Source organism: Hetaerina americana, unplaced genomic scaffold (assembly GCF_022747635.1).
Source record: "Hetaerina americana unplaced genomic scaffold, ioHetAmer1.1.p SCAF_7, whole genome shotgun sequence".
Lineage (NCBI taxonomy): Eukaryota > Metazoa > Arthropoda > Insecta > Odonata > Calopterygidae > Hetaerina > Hetaerina americana.
The window spans coordinates 52,299,250-52,316,384 of record NW_027287316.1 but is presented as its reverse complement, the minus strand read 5'-3'; the positions used below and the strand labels follow the sequence as shown (position 1 = coordinate 52,316,384).

The following is a 17,135-nucleotide window of genomic DNA, read 5'->3' as shown; positions in this document are numbered from 1 at the left end:
ACGGTGCTCCAGTATTGATAGTAGTAGCCATCATCAATACTGATAATTGTAACTAAATTTGAAAATGATAATGGAAAATATCTATACATAAATTTGAAAAAAGGGTCAAACAGTCGCATTTCGAACCCTGAAGTTAAAAAATTCCCTTCTTTCAGATTTTCGATACTAAAATATGTCGTGCGCTTTCCTCACATCCTTTGCCTGCGTAACGCTATTTTGGCGCTAGTAGCAGAAAAACAAGTGGGTCAAGTCATGCAAGTTATGGATGAACAATCTCTCACTTAGAGACGAACTAAGTCATAATTAGTAGTATATTATATTAAGGGTCATGGCATTGGGCGACACTGATGGTAATAGGGATGGAGGGAGTAATAATGGAAAGGGGAATGGCCTGCTTTTGTATTATTATCACTATTCCTTTTATTCGCAAAAGGTAATTAGTAAATTTTAATTCATTTGACATTACTTAAAGGGTTGATAGCTTTGCGATTTCCAAATTCATTATTATTTATCACAATTGTAGGGAAGTGGTTGACGTTTTCTTCGAATAAAGGTGGCCTTGATTGCAGGTTCTCATGGCTCTTCATGAGAAAAAATTGGAATTTAAGTCGCACACCGTAATGATTCGGAAGGGAGAACAATATCAGCCCTGGTTTTTGCAAATTAATCCCCGCGGGGAAGTCCCTGTCCTGAAAGATGGTGTCAAGATAATCCCTGATTCATCCCGTATAATTGATTATTTGGAGGATAACTTTAGCAATGGTGGGTAGTTGTATATATACGTCTTAAATTCTTGAAGTGAACCAGCTGTCATCTCAATATGTGAAATTTTATTCAATCAGGAAATTCACGCCGTCTCATTCCACTCGATCAGGGACCAGGGATAAAACAGAAGGTCTTGCATTTTCGCAATATTCTGGACCAACTTCCAACGGATGTCATTACACTTGGTTCCTTCTATAATCCAGATTTCTGCCAAAATCCAAAACCTCCATTCATTAAACCAGTGAGGAAGCTGATGATGGGTAAATAACAGCACGTAGTTCATTTTCTCAAAGCTGTTTATATTGAAACTTAGTAGCTGTAAATTAACCATTTTTCCGTAGCTGCAGATCAGAACAGCTGTCAAAACCTGAAGAAATGTGCCGAAAAGAATCCCGAACACAAGGAGATTCTGGTTCAGAAAGCTGAAGTCCATGAACGAAGGCACAACATCGTAACAAGCAAAGAAGAATACTCAAAAGTTATAGATCTAGTGAATTCTGTATTAATGGAAGTGGAGACTGAATTAGGAAGCCATGACCAAGGTAGATCCTACGTTATGAAATAACTAATTTTAGTTTTTATTGAGTATTTTAGAATGAGGTGGAGGGCACAGTTGTCGTTCTGGGTGACACCCTCAGCTTCATCCAATTGTAAATTTTGGGGTGCAAGATCTTGCTGGGAAAGAAACGGCAAAATATGGAACGGAACTGATTTACCTACCTTCATTTGTGAATTTCACATTTATTAGGGTTTCGTATGAGAAGTATATACCCTTAACCTCACCCATTAAAAACCATAGGGTTTTTAGGTTTATATATCGCGTTATCTTGGTAAAGGTATCACATGATATTTTGGTAAAAGACACTATTCCACGAATAATGATTTGTTAGGACCATGGTTTAGAAATTACGTTGTAATCTACAGGTACCAAAGAACATAGAAAGTACACAGTATCAGGAACATGACTGTGATATCCAAGATCTCATTGAATCCGACTATGATTGTGACTTAGAATTTCAAGTTTTATGCGTGAAAAGGAGAACCCAAGCCCTCTCAAATGATTTTAACTCTTGCTCACCCTTTTCAACATTGCATTCTCCTTGTGATCCTACTTTTTACAGTCTCTACTTCGTAGCTCGGCGACGGTCCTTGCCAGCCCCCCCCCCCCCTCACAGGGAACAGAGCAGTTGCCCCACAGTACTTTCAAAGGTTGACAGGTTCAGAGATTTCACAGTACTTTCACGCTGATGACAACGTGTGGTGGGCAGACATTCAGGATAGTACACCCCTTCATCACAAATGATAACTTCACCGGCATGGATCCCCAGTCTTCCTCCCTTCTCTCAGATGACTACGGACCGATGACTGCCCTTACTTTACCCCCACTCCTCGACCCACTTTTACTTTCCAAATAATACCTAACATTTCTTTCCATTGTTCTTGAGAAACCTGTGTTATCCACCTGAGAATATTGAATCAATGCCAAAACCATGGTAAAACAAATCATAAATTTATTAGTTTATGTACCAAACTTTCCTGTTTTCCTTCCACAATGTCAACACGAATATTTTTGTGTATCTAACTTTTTTTGTAGGAAAGACATACATAATACTCGGCTCAATTGTAAATGACTGAATAATTATGAAATACCATGCAAGCTTCATCACCATCTCACACTATGTACCCACTCCAATTGTGACCTTTTCCACTCATGTTGATAGACATGATTTATGATGGATTCACAAAATGTTCAATTCTCTTGATGATATTTGTTATAGAAACGGCTTGTAGTTCACTTTAAGCCTGAAAGCTCACAATTTCTCGAATCCTTTTTAATTTACTATCTCAATGAATTTAATGTGCTCAAATTGGATAAAGGAGCACATGAATGATGGTTATCAGATTTTGTTAACAGTTTAACCCTAATTTTGTGAAATGTCTTTTGGAGTATGAAAATTAACACAATTTGTGGTGGAATACATTTAAATTAATATTCTTTGACTCCCAAAAATCACTATACCTTAGTTTATCTATGTACATGGTAAATACACTAAAAAATAGGCATGATGCTATACTGATGTCCATTAAGATTTCTTAGAATATCAGAGGATGTGCAGATCACTTGCCAAATACGAGATGTCAGACAAAAATTATGGTTCTACATGAAAATGCAAAATGGGCTAATGTTTTTGACTTACTCAGTCTCATATTGTTACTTAATTGCTGATAGATATTTTCTGCATGATTGAACAATCAAACCAAAACTTACTTATCTTTGATATATTTTTCTTCCCTTTGTATTCCAGAAAAGTCCGACTGGTGGCTGTGCTGTGACCAGTTCACTGTAGCTGATATTTCATTGGCTGTCTTGTTGGATCGACTCAAATGCTTAGGTTTGGAGCATAGGTTCTGGGTACCTCACCGTCCTCATTTAGGGAAGTATTTTTCTAAGGTCCAGGAGAGAGATTCATTTGTTGCCTCAATTCCATCTGGTATAACTCATCTGGGAGAGGTAGCAAAACTGGGTTATCCAGTATCGCTAGTCATGGGTACTGTTACTGTTGTAGCGGCAGCCATTACCCTTTTTTTCTATTTACAGAGAAGAAGGTAGAGATAAATAATTTTCATCATTCCGTTTATCTTGTGCATTGTTTACCATTTTTGTTTTCTGTTGCATATGATAGTTTTACCATTCAATTCTCTACAGCAACATTTTGTTGCCCCAAGGGCCTAGGCTAGAATAACGTTAGATTAAATTAATTGGTTTTTCTTTCAATATTGGAGTGAATGAATGATTCCTCTTGAGATAACCTTTTTGTGCTTAAGCACTTGGTAGCATTTATTAAAGAAATTCTATCAGGAATTTTACTTAAGAACCAGTTAGCAAGTTACTTAAGATGAATGCAGATTTCACAGACTTGGTTTGATGTTTAAATCTGCTCTAAGTTCCCTGCACAATAATGCTGGATAATGCATACATAATATGACATATATCCACTTGCAGGTTTTGCTCAGAACATTGCATATTTAAAAAAATCTATTTTTGTACAAGCGCATTTTGGAGCCTACCTCTTTAAATTATTACCTTTGCAATTTTTAGATCTCTAGTTTGTGCTACATTTATTGAAAAGCTCAACTTTGTACCCTGGACTTTTTCAATGAAGATTGCAGTCACATGAAATTGTTTGACTCTCTGCTTTTGTTGCATAGGCAAAATCACAGAATTAGCTGGTAATCCTTAGCAGGGGGTGGTTTTTTTATTGCTTTTGAGTGGCACTGACCTATGATTCAACCTGAACTTCAGGGATAAAATGACATTTTGTTATAAGAAAAATGTTTTATATTTGCACTGTACACAGATTGAAGCATTATGTCCCTGAATGATATAAATGCAATAAATATTTTTTCAATGGCATTGTTTTGTACTAATTTTATTCCACAAAACCTTTTTAAAGTTCTATCGAAGTACAGGATGCGGCAGCAAAACTACCTTCTTTCAATGCAAACTTGCCATGAAAAAAGGATGTTATGTTGCCTCACTGCATGAATTTTTGACAAATTTTTGAAAGTCATTTCAAATGCAAATTCAAAATACAGAATTTTCTCTGCATATTTTCTTAAAGAATGAAAACAAGTAATAACAATAGTGCTAACATGAAACTCAGTTTTTCACGAAAAAATCTTGTAAACTAGTGATGCACAAATTTCTGTAGTCAGTAGGCCACAGCTTATTGGCCCCATTAGGAAGACTAGTTAGAGTATGAATTATTTTATTTGGAATATTTTATTACCATGGAATGTTCATCATGAACAAAAACAAGTGTTCTATGGCTTCAATGAAAATTAAAAAATTGTCAAATTTAACATTTGTCATCTGCAATTGACATTTTGAGTAGCACATCACTGCTGTAAGCTCATCCTTCATGGCAGGGACTCAGTCTAGCTAAAAACAGTTTGTTCTTTATTAAATTCATATATGCATAAATCTGCACCATGGAAATCGGTTGTTAATACTGCCAAAGAGGAGAGAAATTTTCTGCTGCTGCAGCTTAAAATCCTACAAGAATACACTTTCCAAAAACTGAAATCAGACCTGCCATCATCCTTCATGTCCAGCAAGTATATCAAAATAAATTCAAACCTTTGGTTGACACCTTAATGTGAATCATATGGTGTGGAAATGTATCCAGTATGATGAATAATTGGGAAAACTGAGAAGGCATATAATACGTGAATAGACTTTTTTATTCACACATGCATTATAATGGCTAATCTGTCTACAAAATAAACCAATTAACCGAAAAAGTATATGAAAAATAATTTTCCATAAAATGAGCATATCCATAACCAAGGCCATAAGAGAGCAGAATAGTGAATAAACAATGTTAAATAATTTAAAAACTTTAACAAAAGAATTAAAGGACGATAAATGACAACAATCTGACAATGAACTGACTGAAATGCGTGCAAATTAATTGAATGCCAGTTAAAGTTTGTTTAGTCAAGCTAACAACATTCTGAATGGCTCGTCTTGAATAGCATTTTCACCATATTTTTTCGGTAAAATAACAGTAATAACAATCCAATATATAACATGCAACAAAGTCTTATAAGAAACAAATAACATCCCGTTTAACTGGGTAAGTCACCAATTAAAAATGTGCAGAACTCCCAACAAATGATTTCTTCATTAAATCAAAAATACACTCGGCATTATTAATGAGAGTTGTAACGATTTTGGGGCATGGAGGGAATAGCAAAATCAATTTGTCATGTGAATGGTTTATTTCCAGAAAAGGGGGTTTCACTTTCAGAAGTAGATGTGCCCGATGAAGATTTGTCTTTACTGTCTGGCACCTTGGTTGCAAGGCCATAAAGAGGCATTCCCATGAATCTGGGAAGCTGATCCTTTCCATTGGCAGGAGTTCCAATTGATCGTTTTCTACCGCCCGAAACACTTGGAGCACCAACTGCACTTTCCCGAGGACGAACATGGTCTTTGTAACGAAAGCAACCGCCGTCACCCGGGGAGGGCGGCGGATAACTGAGCGACGAATACCACCACTGGTATGTCACAAACCACACAATGATGGCAATTGCACCACTAATAAATTTTTCCACCATGATATGAAAATACAGTATGGTGCTAATTAACATGACGTCCCAAAGCACGACCATGCAGGTCATTGCAATAAATAAGCCCCTCACATAAGGTGTAAACTTGCCATAATAGAGCTTAAGATTATAGAATTCCAAGTGAGACAAACCTTTTAATGGACTTTTTTCATATTCTTCCTTTTCACCAGAGAGGCGTTTGTGTTCTTCGTTTCGTATCATATCCTTTATGCCCTCCCATCCATTGATGGCCCGTGCTTCTTCAATAATTGTTAAACTACTGTGTATTAAAATGAATGCGTGTCCCGAAACGTCGAAGCCATTCCATAGGAAACCGTTCTTCGTACAGCTATACTTGGATTGTGGAACTGAAGCACCTCTTCCAATGCACCTACCGTAAGAGCTTTCGATGTAGGCAAATAATTTTGTCCAAAAGAACCACATAAATGTACCAACGCATATTCTTAGTAATTGTCTACACACTTTCTGCCTATTCCCACAGCAATACGTGATGCTTGTTATGACCACAAATGGCACAGTCACTGCCAACGTCCATGCCCATCCAAGTTTTACAAAATATTGATTTAATATGTTATTATTCTTAGAAAAATATGTCTTTGGAAATGGTATAACATCAGCTATCAGAGACACAGCAAACAAGGCGCCAAGATAAATAACAACTTTTACTTTGATGTCCACAAACAAGGCCCTCCTACAGACGTGCACAATCATCATTAAAAACACTTGCTTCACCGACGTCGGCTCCGGAAGGGGCTTCCTTCCTTTATTCTCTGCCTTTAGAGATTCTGAAGTTCTGTAATTCAACTGTGAGACAGTTGTAGGAGGCCGCCTTTTATTTGTCATACTGAAAAGGTTTTCTTTTTCATTCAACTCGGTCACAATACCCCTTTAACGGCGAAATCTGCCGCTAGATGTCTGCCGATATGAAATGGAGCCCTGCGATGTGCAATTGTTTAAGTGGAATATTTGAAGTATGATAAAATAAGGGACTTTCTTATTGTCATAATTTTACTTTAATTGATTAAACATTCGGTTTAAATCACTGTGGGAGTTCTATTTAGGAATTAACATGAATTTTTTTAAAAGCTTAAAATGCAGGCAAAATTGTATTAATTCACATTATTTCTGCTCTCTGTCAATAATCGCGCAGTGGACTTGCATAGACTTTAAACAAAACCCGAAAACATTTCAATGACACTGTCGAGTTTTATTTTACTAGAAGTGCCATTTCTGGGGCATAGAATGAAGTAATTAACCCTCCGTAGTGGCAACAGTGCCTTCAGACTTTGTATCTGCTGGTGGATCAGGCTCATTGATTCTGAGGAAAGGTAGTCTCTTCTGAAGCTCCAACCTGTGAAGAAAGTGGGAAAAATATATGTCATTCCTCTCTTTAATCAATTATCTCAGTCTAAATTGAGAAATTGAACGAATAGCCTTACCAAAACTCACCAGGTCATGAATGTTCAACAATTAGAGAACTCATGCAACGTTACTTTATCCTAATTTTGACCATTTCCCAAATTGCAACTCTTTTCTCTATCGCTACTTAGGTAAGATATTCGTGGAGGGCAATCTTTCCCCTTACTTTTCTTTGCCGGTGGATTAAAAATGAATGAGTAACCCATATCACAAGTTAATCAATTGTATCTACAATGTATATCCCTTGAGGATATGTATCTGTGATATTCATGGGTGATTTTCCTCCACCAAGACCTTGCATGTTTATGATAGTTAAATGTGTGCCCTGTTTCTTTTCTTTGGGTGGACTTAAAACAAATGAATAATTTCACAGAATAAAAGGAACATGAATGCAATTTATAAAAAATTACTGGAGCAATTTTTTGGGACTGATATATGTTTTTGGTTAAGTATTATAGTAATTTTCTGGAAATTGTTTAGTAATTTATTTTATTTGTTTACCAAATGAATTCCTTGAATTGAAAAATAAAAAAATTGCCTATAAAAGTAATTTACTCATAAATGTTCAATGACCCTTAATTTTTATTTTATCATTTTATGGTTGCTCTAGAGGTATTGCCTAAAGTATAATTCATTACTAATGTTTTCAGTTTCTAAGGGTAAGCAGCTACCCCATGAGCTCTCGTATTTTTATATTTTCTTTTGATTTGCTGAGTTATTTTCAACATTCCACATTGACAGGGATTTAAGGAATAATAAGCAAAGCAATGTGAATGGTGGGAAGGTTTTCATAGTACATAAATGATAGAGGCTGAATGCCTTTGATGTTTCCACCATGTAGTTTGTTCTCACTTGAGAACAGTTTTCTGGCTAAATGGCATCTGAATAGAAACCGAGAAGCCATGCAGCCTTTATCAAAGCAATGAAAATTTTTCTATGCATCATCCAGCGAATACTTGGTTTTCCCGCAAAACGCAATTTTTTGTTCATTCATTACATACATTATATGTAGTTACCCATACTTATCATTTACATACAAAGATTAACTGAAATGGAAAAATTTTCTCTGTAAAGTCTTCTGTTTCCACCAAACATCCTTGGAGTTCTTTTGCTCCAGAATGTACATTGTGATCATAGCCTAAATCTTTGCATTGAGTGGTTATCTATAGTCTTGCACTAACTAGAAATCATACCTGTATTTTGGATGACTGATGGCATAAACCCATGGATCAATACAAGCAACAGCCTTGCATGTGCAGGCTGGGATCATGGTTACACCTGGAGTCAATAGTGCCCTGGAATTAATAAAGAATGTTTGTAGTTTTTTTGTGACCATAAATTTTTGAAATAATCTACCAGCTAATTCACTCACCAAACAGATCTAATCAATTCTCTTTGTTCACTTATAATTATAAAAACTGTACATTTTATGAATTTCTTAAACCACGTGGTTGTCAACTCAAAGATGAAACCATGTACTATCTTACCTCCCCAATATACAATTGTCAAATTAAATTGCTAATTCTCCTCTATGCCAAATTAAACCCTACCCTGACATCAACCCCTTAGTACTAATAAGTTGGGATATCTGGTGATCTCTCGTCTCAATTGCTCACTAAGATGTTAAACTAACTTCGACTCTACCATGAGGAACGTAAAAACTAGGAGATTTCTCTTCCTCTTGTCCTAGTTATGCTGAGGCGCCTTTACTCTTACTCACTTTTTGTTGATTTTCAGAGCAATAATTTTTGTGAGGTGATTGAAGAATTAATTATACTTATTATTGGTATTATATTGTTTAAGGTAGGTTTTGGGTGGACACAAACTGAACACCTCTATATTTATTAGCCTCACCCAAAAGACCTGACATCCCACCCTACAAGAAACCCTTTTTCATTTCCGCATACATTCTACCTTCCTCCATTCCTTTCAACATGCTTATCCTTTTTCTCCCCTACTTTGCTACAGCAGTAATGGTATAGATAAATTTCTTATCATTTTTTGCATACCACATCAACAACCTCTAATTCTTACCTTCTGATCTAAAAATAATTTCAAGATTGAGACACTTCCTTATTTATACAGTGCTTATATATGTGCTTGAATTAGTCATTATATTGCCTGATTCTGTCCACAATCCCTATTAAGATATTCCACTTCAAAGAAAATACTTTTCACGTGTGACATTCAGTTTGTCTGATTTTATGAATGCTTCATGTATTATCAAAAAAACATATACACTGATCTCTATTTTTCAAATAAATCACAGTACAGAAAATGTCATTTATTTCTGATGAATAAATGTATTTTCATTACAATGAAAGTAAAACCAAGTTAAATACCATGAATTTTGCTAAACAGGACTGATTGCTGGTGGGTGCATTATTGGTGATTAAGAGCCAATAGCAACCCCACAACTTATCTCTTCTTTCCTTTAAATTTGCTGAATTATTGGCAACATCCCACAATGAATTTCAATTATGAAATTTAAGGAATCATAAACAAAGCAATGATAATTTTTCTTTGTTTCATTCAGCAAGTATGTGGTCTTTACTGACCATTTTAGAGAAAACACAATGTCTCAAATAATTTGCTAACATACTTGTTCCAAAGGATTCATCAAATTGCACATACTTGTTACCAAATGCTCCAATAAGGGCACAGACAGCATATGGTGTCCAAGATGCCACGAACATAAAACATACTGTGATTGCTGCCTTAGCAATTCGAACTTCTGCAGATGCTTGGTTAGAATTTTGATTGCTTCGAAGAGAGTCGACATTCATTTTCTTGGCCTGTTAAAATTGCAGTAAAAGGGAAGATAATTCTTGTAATATGGATAAAACTACAAATTAAATCTTGACAAAAGGGCAAAAACAAATCTACTAAAGGTTTGTTTTAATGTCTAAAATGGATGCCTTAAATTCATCATTTATTAATTCAAATTATTATTTATTTTTTTCAAGTAAAAAGATGTTGAAGAATAATTAAAATTATATATACTTGTTTACCTGTTCTCTCAATGCTTTCTCATGGTCAAAAACATGGTTAACGATTTGAGCATAGTAGAAACAAATCATGAACATTGGAATAACGTAAGAGAAGAAGAATAGCATCATCACAAAGATTTTGTTTTCTGCTGTATTGGTCAAATAATCAAATGAGCAGCTTGTAAGAAAACCCTCTGAAATAAAAATGAATGCATTGAAATTATGTCATTATGATAAAAGTGACAAAATACTTCACCAACAGACATCCAAAGTGCACAAGCTTTCAACTACAAAACCCAGTGCAAATTCTCAGCATGGAATTCATTTTTTAAATTATTAGCATACCTGGTACATAACGACCCCAAGTTCCTAAGAGGGGAAACAGAGCCCATGGAAGAGTATAACCCCAGATGAGTGCCAGGATGATTAAAACTTTACCAGCAGAAAGTTTACCATCAAATGGCCGGGCAATAGCTCTGTAATATATTAGGATAGATTGAAAGTATTAATTTTAGCAGTGTTTGCGGCAATGCAATGCTTACATTTGGACCCTATTTCTCACTTTAGTACCTGTATCTGTCAAAGGCTATGGCTGCATTTGTTACACCTGCCCCAATTCCTGATACTGAACCAATGAATGCAAAAATTTGACAACCATACCCTCCCAAGGCAAACCCCAAGTTGAAGGAGTTATAAATGAAAATGGGAGTTTTAGCCATCATGAGAAAATCCAATATGGCCAAGTTTACTACAAACATGTTGGATGGTGTTCTTAAAGATTTTGCACTGAGGAAATAAAATGACAGGAAAATTATTATTTCAAGGTAAACATATTGTTAATTGTGCACATTATTGAACTTGTTCAATAACTTGATCAACAATTTCCCGAGTTAAAGTAATGGCATCCTTACCAGGTAAATATCCATATGACAATTCCATTCCCAGATAGTGCTACAAACATGAAGCAGATGTATAGAAGGCCTAGAAGGTAGTGCATATAGGGTTCTGGTTCTTCAAAGCCGAGCCAATGTTCAGGGATATGATGAATTTCCTCTGCTGGCACATTCCATCCAAGATATTTTCCACTTACCCTGTGAAATATCAATACTCTACAAAGGTCTATCTATGATATTGTGAAAATGGATGTTTTTTGCTAAAGTGAGTGTCAGATGAAGGCAGGTTCACATGACTCCATGTGATTTCATGCGGGGCATAATTAATTCCATTTGATGCACGGAGGATGTGACTTAATATGAAAAGCACTCCTTGATGCTTGGTATCAAGTGAGTTTTTAAAGACTACTTTTGGAAATTTTAAGATCCTTTATATATATTGAGAATAAGTTCCTGACAAGTGATAATTATCTTAATATTGTCCTCCATAGCCATCTCACAAGTACCTCATATGTGCTGCAGTTTTTAATCCTAGCTAAAGTGAAGATAAATATTTTAGTATTAGCAAATTGACCAAATATGAATTCTTACTCTACCATCTCAAAGATTCATTTCAGATAGCTTTTTTAGGTGCTTTCCCTTCTTCATTCCTAGGGGTGAACGCTGTAGAGAACTATTATGCAATCTGGCAGTTTAACATTTACTCAATTTCAAACTATTCAATTAAAACCCCATTCTGAATATCTGGATGAAATTATGTAAATGGCGCAATGGAAATGGCCAAAATCTTACCAGAGACTTTGAGAAACGAAAATTATACTAAATTTTTATTGTGGGCTGACTACCACTGCGTTTCTCCAACAAAATCTATGTTTTACAAGGTTCACATTATAGCTTAAAAATTTAGCTGAGTTGCAAGAACAGAATATATATATTTATATATTGGTGATAATTAGAGGGGGAAAAAAGGAAGGATGATTTCCTTATTCTTGATTTTCAACAATATTATAGACATAGCAGTTTTTATAATGAGTGAATTTTTTGATAGTGAGAAATGAAGGAGACTTAGAAATTCCCTTTCCTCAAACACACCCCATTCCCTGTCCTTGTGTTTTACTCATCCATGGCTATCCCTTCCCTGAAGATTCTACTTCCCAAACTTTTCCCTCAAAGTAACATGATAAATAATAACCACTGTACACTGCTCAATTTACCTTTCATATCTTGTATACAATATTGTCATAAGTAACAATTTAGAAACACGTTTTGTGATACTATTATAATGGGGTGGTGCACAATAGCAAAAAGAAGTCACGAGAAGAACTGGACTGAGTCAAAATTATTTGAAAACAGAAATAAACATTCATGACACAGAACATAATCATTTACTGCAAATTTAAAGCATATTTCTCCAGTTTTACAAAATGTGAAACATGTGCCAGTATGGTATTGATCCATCAGATAATTTAATAGTAGTGTGAACATGAAGATTTAACCAGGTGGTGACATTTCAGTACTTTTCTAATTAGGCCTAGATAAAAATTATTGAAGGAAAGCAAATTAATAAAATTTCATAAGAACTATTGGTTTATAATCAATAATAAACTTCCCCCATAAGAATCTTTACACCATATTGGTGTTGGTGGTATTCATTAAAATATATATTTTTTAAATGTATCCAGATGTTCTTTACATTGCAAAAAACTAGCCTAGTTAGCCTAGTATCATACCAAATATATATGGTACAGAGTATATTATTTTTAAATCAATAGGTGGGGTAAAAAATCAGAAAGAAGCCTTCAATTACCTTTGTGAATTTTCAAACTTTTTCAATGTTCCTGCACCTCCTACTTATAATATCAGCTTGAACTATAGAACATCAAACACAATTATGAGAGACATGAGGCCTCCAAAACTTTGGAACTGGATTTCAGCTCTCAGCAGATGAATGGGTGTGTGATGTGATGGAGAATGATTTTTTGTTCCCCAAACACCCTTAATACAAAAGCACTGCCCTATCAACTTTTAATATCTACACTTCCCTTCCTATGTATAGCATATGTTTTGCAATGGCTTTTAATAAAAAGGTAAACACTTATGCAGTAGGGATTAATTTGAATCATATTTCTCATAGAGGGAGTATTGAGTAATGTGCTTTGTGGTGAGTTAAAAATAATTTTTTTATAAGTATCTAGTATGAGAAAGCATATTATATTTGAGAGTTAACATAGTAGTGTGCAATTATAAAAGATAATACAGTATTTCTTTTATTTAAACTGAATTATTAAATATCTATCAATGTCTGCATCTTAAACTCACCTCTGATGAAAAATGGGCACTACAGTATTTACTTCCATAATATGAACATTTACAATTTTTACATTTGAAGTAATAATAGTACTGTCTATTTTGTATTCTGTACCCAATCCTTAAAAACTATTTTGAGCATTTTCAGTTGTTGAAGCATCAATAACGTAATCAGGAGACAATAATAGCAAACAGATTTCCAATGAGGATATTATGTACTAAGGAATAAATATAGATGTTTAATACAATATATGCATAAAAAATAATTCAAATGAAATATAATGGAAGTAATTTGAAAATTGTACTCAAATAGTCTCAATCTTGCCCAAAAATATTTTTCATGTGATTTTGAAAAGATATTCTTAAATTATTCGTAATTCCTGAATCATATCTTTTCAAACTTTACTAAAGAATATTAGCCAAAAATGATTATAATGAATTAATTCTTTCTTTTTAGGAGCAATCCAAAGTAATCCTTTTATAAAATAATGAAGTTTTATTCTTATTAAACAAGAATGGATTAAAATATACGCTAATGGAATTAATACAAGTAACTGAGAAAAAATTCAGAGATGTCAAATAATCAAATTCACAATTTTAAGTCCCTCTTTCTTTGAGGAGAAATATTCTTCCTAAAGACCATTTGTGACATATGTCTCTTTCCTGCAACAGAAAATTAATCTTTCAACTTTCTATCCTTGTATAGTGCATGCAGTTTTATCATTCTAGGTATGGAAAAACATGCTGGTGTATGCTGTACTGAAAGATAGTTACCAAAGACAATCTGATTTTCACCTTATAATGCTGGTTAACATAAAAATTGGTCAAACTTCCTGGTTGCTCAGAATAACTAATTCCCTGCTTGTAAGTCTTTATGTTTCTAAATCACAGATGAAAAATAATGATTTTTCACAAAACTCAAGCATATCTTGAAGTAATAATATTATTTGATGACTTATACTAGTTAAGTTCATATGCAATTGTTTAATTTTGACATATATAACACTAAAATGACCATATAAGGAATTCAGCCATGGAATCCAAATATTTTCAGGAACAATATATGTAATTGCTAGCAGCCAAAAAATAATAAATAAGAACAATATTTCATGTTACCGAAATTCCGGTCGGAAGACAGTGCTATTAGCACAACCAGGGCCGTCAGCAGAGGATAGCATTGAGGCTGGAACCGCATCACTTAAAATGCTTGGTGCCATGTCTCTGGTCTCAGGAATGGTCCAGGAATGACTCAAGCCAAAATTTAAAGAGCAAAGTGATTATGATGTTATTTTTTGCAACTTTAAACTGAAAAGCAAAAAAATAACTTACATCAGAATATAGAACTCAGAAAGTTCATGAAAATTTTTGATGACAAAGGTAGCAATAATGAATAGTTGATGGGCACAATAAACATGCTGGACCATCCAAGGAAGGTCGTATGAAGCCGGTATAGTGTGAAGCTGAAGAGAATTAATTCAATGTGGCTATTCAAGCAATTAAAAATGTTAAGTTCCCATTCAGGCATGTCTTTAATATTCTTAATTACCCTAGCCACACTGTAATATTAAGTATGAAAAAGGCCTAGATTTATACATTCATAATAACAGTAGTGCTCTCATTATAAATCATGGCAATTTTTATTATTTAGTGAAATATGACCATGCAGCTCTGGACTCTTGTCTGACAGGGACACTATGATAATAAATGAGTAGTTGAGCAATTCAATGTGAACAATTCCATGTATTTCCAAAGCACCACAGATTGATGCTCTGAAATTCATTCCAAATGAATTTTAATTTAATTTTAACACCACAGCTTGGTGTTTTAAAATTTATTCCAATTTTATTAGAAGCTATAGCAAACAAAGTCATAACAATGGAATATAGATTCATATATAATTTAAGTAGTTTTTTCTGGTTTTTACAATAATTGGTGATCGGTGTATTCATTTAAGGTGAGTTAGTAAAGGGAAAAAGTTCATTTATCCATCCAAACAAAGTAACAATAAATAATGTAATAGTTCCTATCTATTTAATATTAAAACAAAATAAAAGGTTGAAGCAAGAAAACAAAAAAGATGTTATCATTCATCCATGCATCTAATGAAAACTGGCAAATAATGATCTATAATGGTTTCAGTTGTGTTGAATTGATTATTGAAATAAGTTCCTGATTGAAATTGAAATACTTCAGTCAATTAGCTTGAAATCACTCCATCTGCAAAGAGTGCATTGTACCTTTCTTATTGTTATGAACTTAGAAACTGATGTGCTTTGCAGCAATAGTGCACTTGATAGTAAAGTGATGGTTTTGTTCTACAAGTGAAACTTAAAAAGTACTGTACTGAAAAGCCTAGAACAACATGAGGGTAACAAAAATTGAAAGTCATCAATCACCAAAATGATAACCCCCCCATACCTTTGACTGCTCTTTCCTAGCTTTCCTCAAGAGACAACCCTGGCAAATGGACTCATAAATCTACCTTATATAGCATTCCCCTCCCCACTCTCCAACCCTAGAGCCCACAGGTGATTGGCAGAGAGAAGGTAAAGAAAAAAAGGTGAGGTTTAGGGTTGGGGTGGAGGGAGAATGAGTGAGAAGGAGGGGGAGGGGGAGTCACTGGATAGGGGGAAGGGGTGTCAAGTAGCTGTGTTTGTGACATTCTCAGTAAGAGTGTATGACTGGGTTAAAAGGGAGAGATTATGGCAAGAAATAATATGGGGCAGGAGGAAACCCAACATCAATCAGGAATCAGCACTAGGGATCAGAGACAAATCCAATTTGAGGCCTGGGGGCAGATCAGATGGACTAGAGTGAATGCAAAGGAAACTCACCAATTGGAAAAATGGACTATGAATATCAAAAATGATAGCAGCTCAAACTAGAGGGGCAAACAGAGATACATACAACATTTCTGCTAATTGGCAATAGAAAGAGCGTATGAATTAGTATTTACTGCATGGACAGAATAAATTAATGGAATAGGGAACTAAAATTTCACATTAAACTTATTACTTAGGTGTATAATATAGTATTCTTATAAACCATAGCATATTCACAATATATAAGACTCATACACAATTTTTTGATGTCGTGGATGTGGCTTCTCATTCCCAAAATGGGTTTGAGTGCAAAACAGAAGCTAATAGATTGTAGATGTAAATATTTACCCCAAAACATTTCAGTGAAAAAGCACACACAATTTCATTCAGCAGGATAATGTTTCCCTGACAATTTAATCTATTCATTAATGTTTTTAATTAGGCTTCAACAAAGACCCAATTGAATTTTTTCTTCAATTATATCTAATCATACATTAAGAGTTCAAGACTAGACATTTAAATATGAATCCTAAGAATAAATAACTTGAAAAACAACCAGAGCCGTGCAACTTAAAACAATTTCATCCAAAATCATCAAAAATGAGCTACTTTATTAAGCATTAATTCTATGATAATATATCATGAAAAAGAAAGAATCAAATAATACACAATCTGATGATGTTTTTCTAAGTAACTGAATATATATAATGGTAATATTTGACTTTAAGTAACATTTAAAATGTATAAAATTCCAAAATGAAGCATAAAGCCACCAGTTGTGGAAGCAATATAATACAGGGTGC

At 34.3% G+C, this 17,135-nt stretch overlaps 3 protein-coding genes across 3 annotated transcripts; 1 reads left to right on the top strand and 2 right to left on the bottom strand.

Moving 5' to 3' along the window:
• The first annotated feature begins 249 nt into the window (after nucleotides 1-249).
• On the top strand, nucleotides 250-4,180 carry Gdap1 (ganglioside induced differentiation associated protein 1). The gene is made up of 5 exons (XM_071595621.1): nucleotides 250-433; nucleotides 570-762; nucleotides 843-1,025; nucleotides 1,107-1,307; nucleotides 3,072-4,180. Exons 1-5 carry the CDS (start codon nucleotides 329-331, stop codon nucleotides 3,374-3,376), a joined length of 987 nt encoding a protein of 328 aa, XP_071451722.1. The 5' UTR covers nucleotides 250-328; the 3' UTR covers nucleotides 3,377-4,180.
• Nucleotides 4,181-4,992: 812 nt separating this feature from the next.
• Nucleotides 4,993-6,875, bottom strand: Fitm (acyl-coenzyme A diphosphatase Fitm). Its single transcript, XM_071595619.1, has one exon. The coding sequence runs from the start codon at nucleotides 6,742-6,744 to the stop codon at nucleotides 5,536-5,538; it is 1,209 nt and encodes a 402-aa protein (XP_071451720.1). The 5' UTR covers nucleotides 6,745-6,875; the 3' UTR covers nucleotides 4,993-5,535.
• Nucleotides 6,876-7,086: 211 nt separating this feature from the next.
• On the bottom strand, nucleotides 7,087-16,031 carry LOC139696781 (opsin, ultraviolet-sensitive-like). The gene is made up of 9 exons (XM_071595620.1): nucleotides 15,929-16,031; nucleotides 14,627-14,815; nucleotides 11,222-11,401; nucleotides 10,881-11,096; nucleotides 10,656-10,786; nucleotides 10,332-10,504; nucleotides 9,955-10,115; nucleotides 8,514-8,615; nucleotides 7,087-7,252 (listed from the first exon to the last, which is right to left on the bottom strand). Exons 2-9 carry the CDS (start codon nucleotides 14,725-14,727, stop codon nucleotides 7,153-7,155), a joined length of 1,164 nt encoding a protein of 387 aa, XP_071451721.1. The 5' UTR covers nucleotides 14,728-14,815; nucleotides 15,929-16,031; the 3' UTR covers nucleotides 7,087-7,152.
• Between the last annotated feature and the right edge of the window lie 1,104 nt (nucleotides 16,032-17,135).

Excerpts from the sequence above, each read along its gene's own strand:
- LOC139696781 (XM_071595620.1), bottom strand. The coding sequence starts at position 14,727 with ATGGCACCAAGCATTTTAAGTGATGCGGTTCCAGCCTCAATGCTATCC. Across the intron at positions 10,505-10,655 it reads TTGGGGTCGTTATGTACCAG|AGGGTTTTCTTACAAGCTGC; the intron begins GTATGCTAATAA and ends TTTTTATTTCAG. Across the intron at positions 10,116-10,331 it reads AGAAAGCATTGAGAGAACAG|GCCAAGAAAATGAATGTCGA; the intron begins GTAAACAAGTAT and ends CAATTTTAACAG.
- Gdap1 (XM_071595621.1), top strand. The coding sequence starts at position 329 with ATGGCATTGGGCGACACTGATGGTAATAGGGATGGAGGGAGTAATAAT. Across the intron at positions 763-842 it reads GGAGGATAACTTTAGCAATG|GAAATTCACGCCGTCTCATT; the intron begins GTGGGTAGTTGT and ends TTATTCAATCAG. Across the intron at positions 1,308-3,071 it reads ATTAGGAAGCCATGACCAAG|AAAAGTCCGACTGGTGGCTG; the intron begins GTAGATCCTACG and ends TTTGTATTCCAG.
- Fitm (XM_071595619.1), bottom strand. The coding sequence starts at position 6,744 with ATGACAAATAAAAGGCGGCCTCCTACAACTGTCTCACAGTTGAATTAC.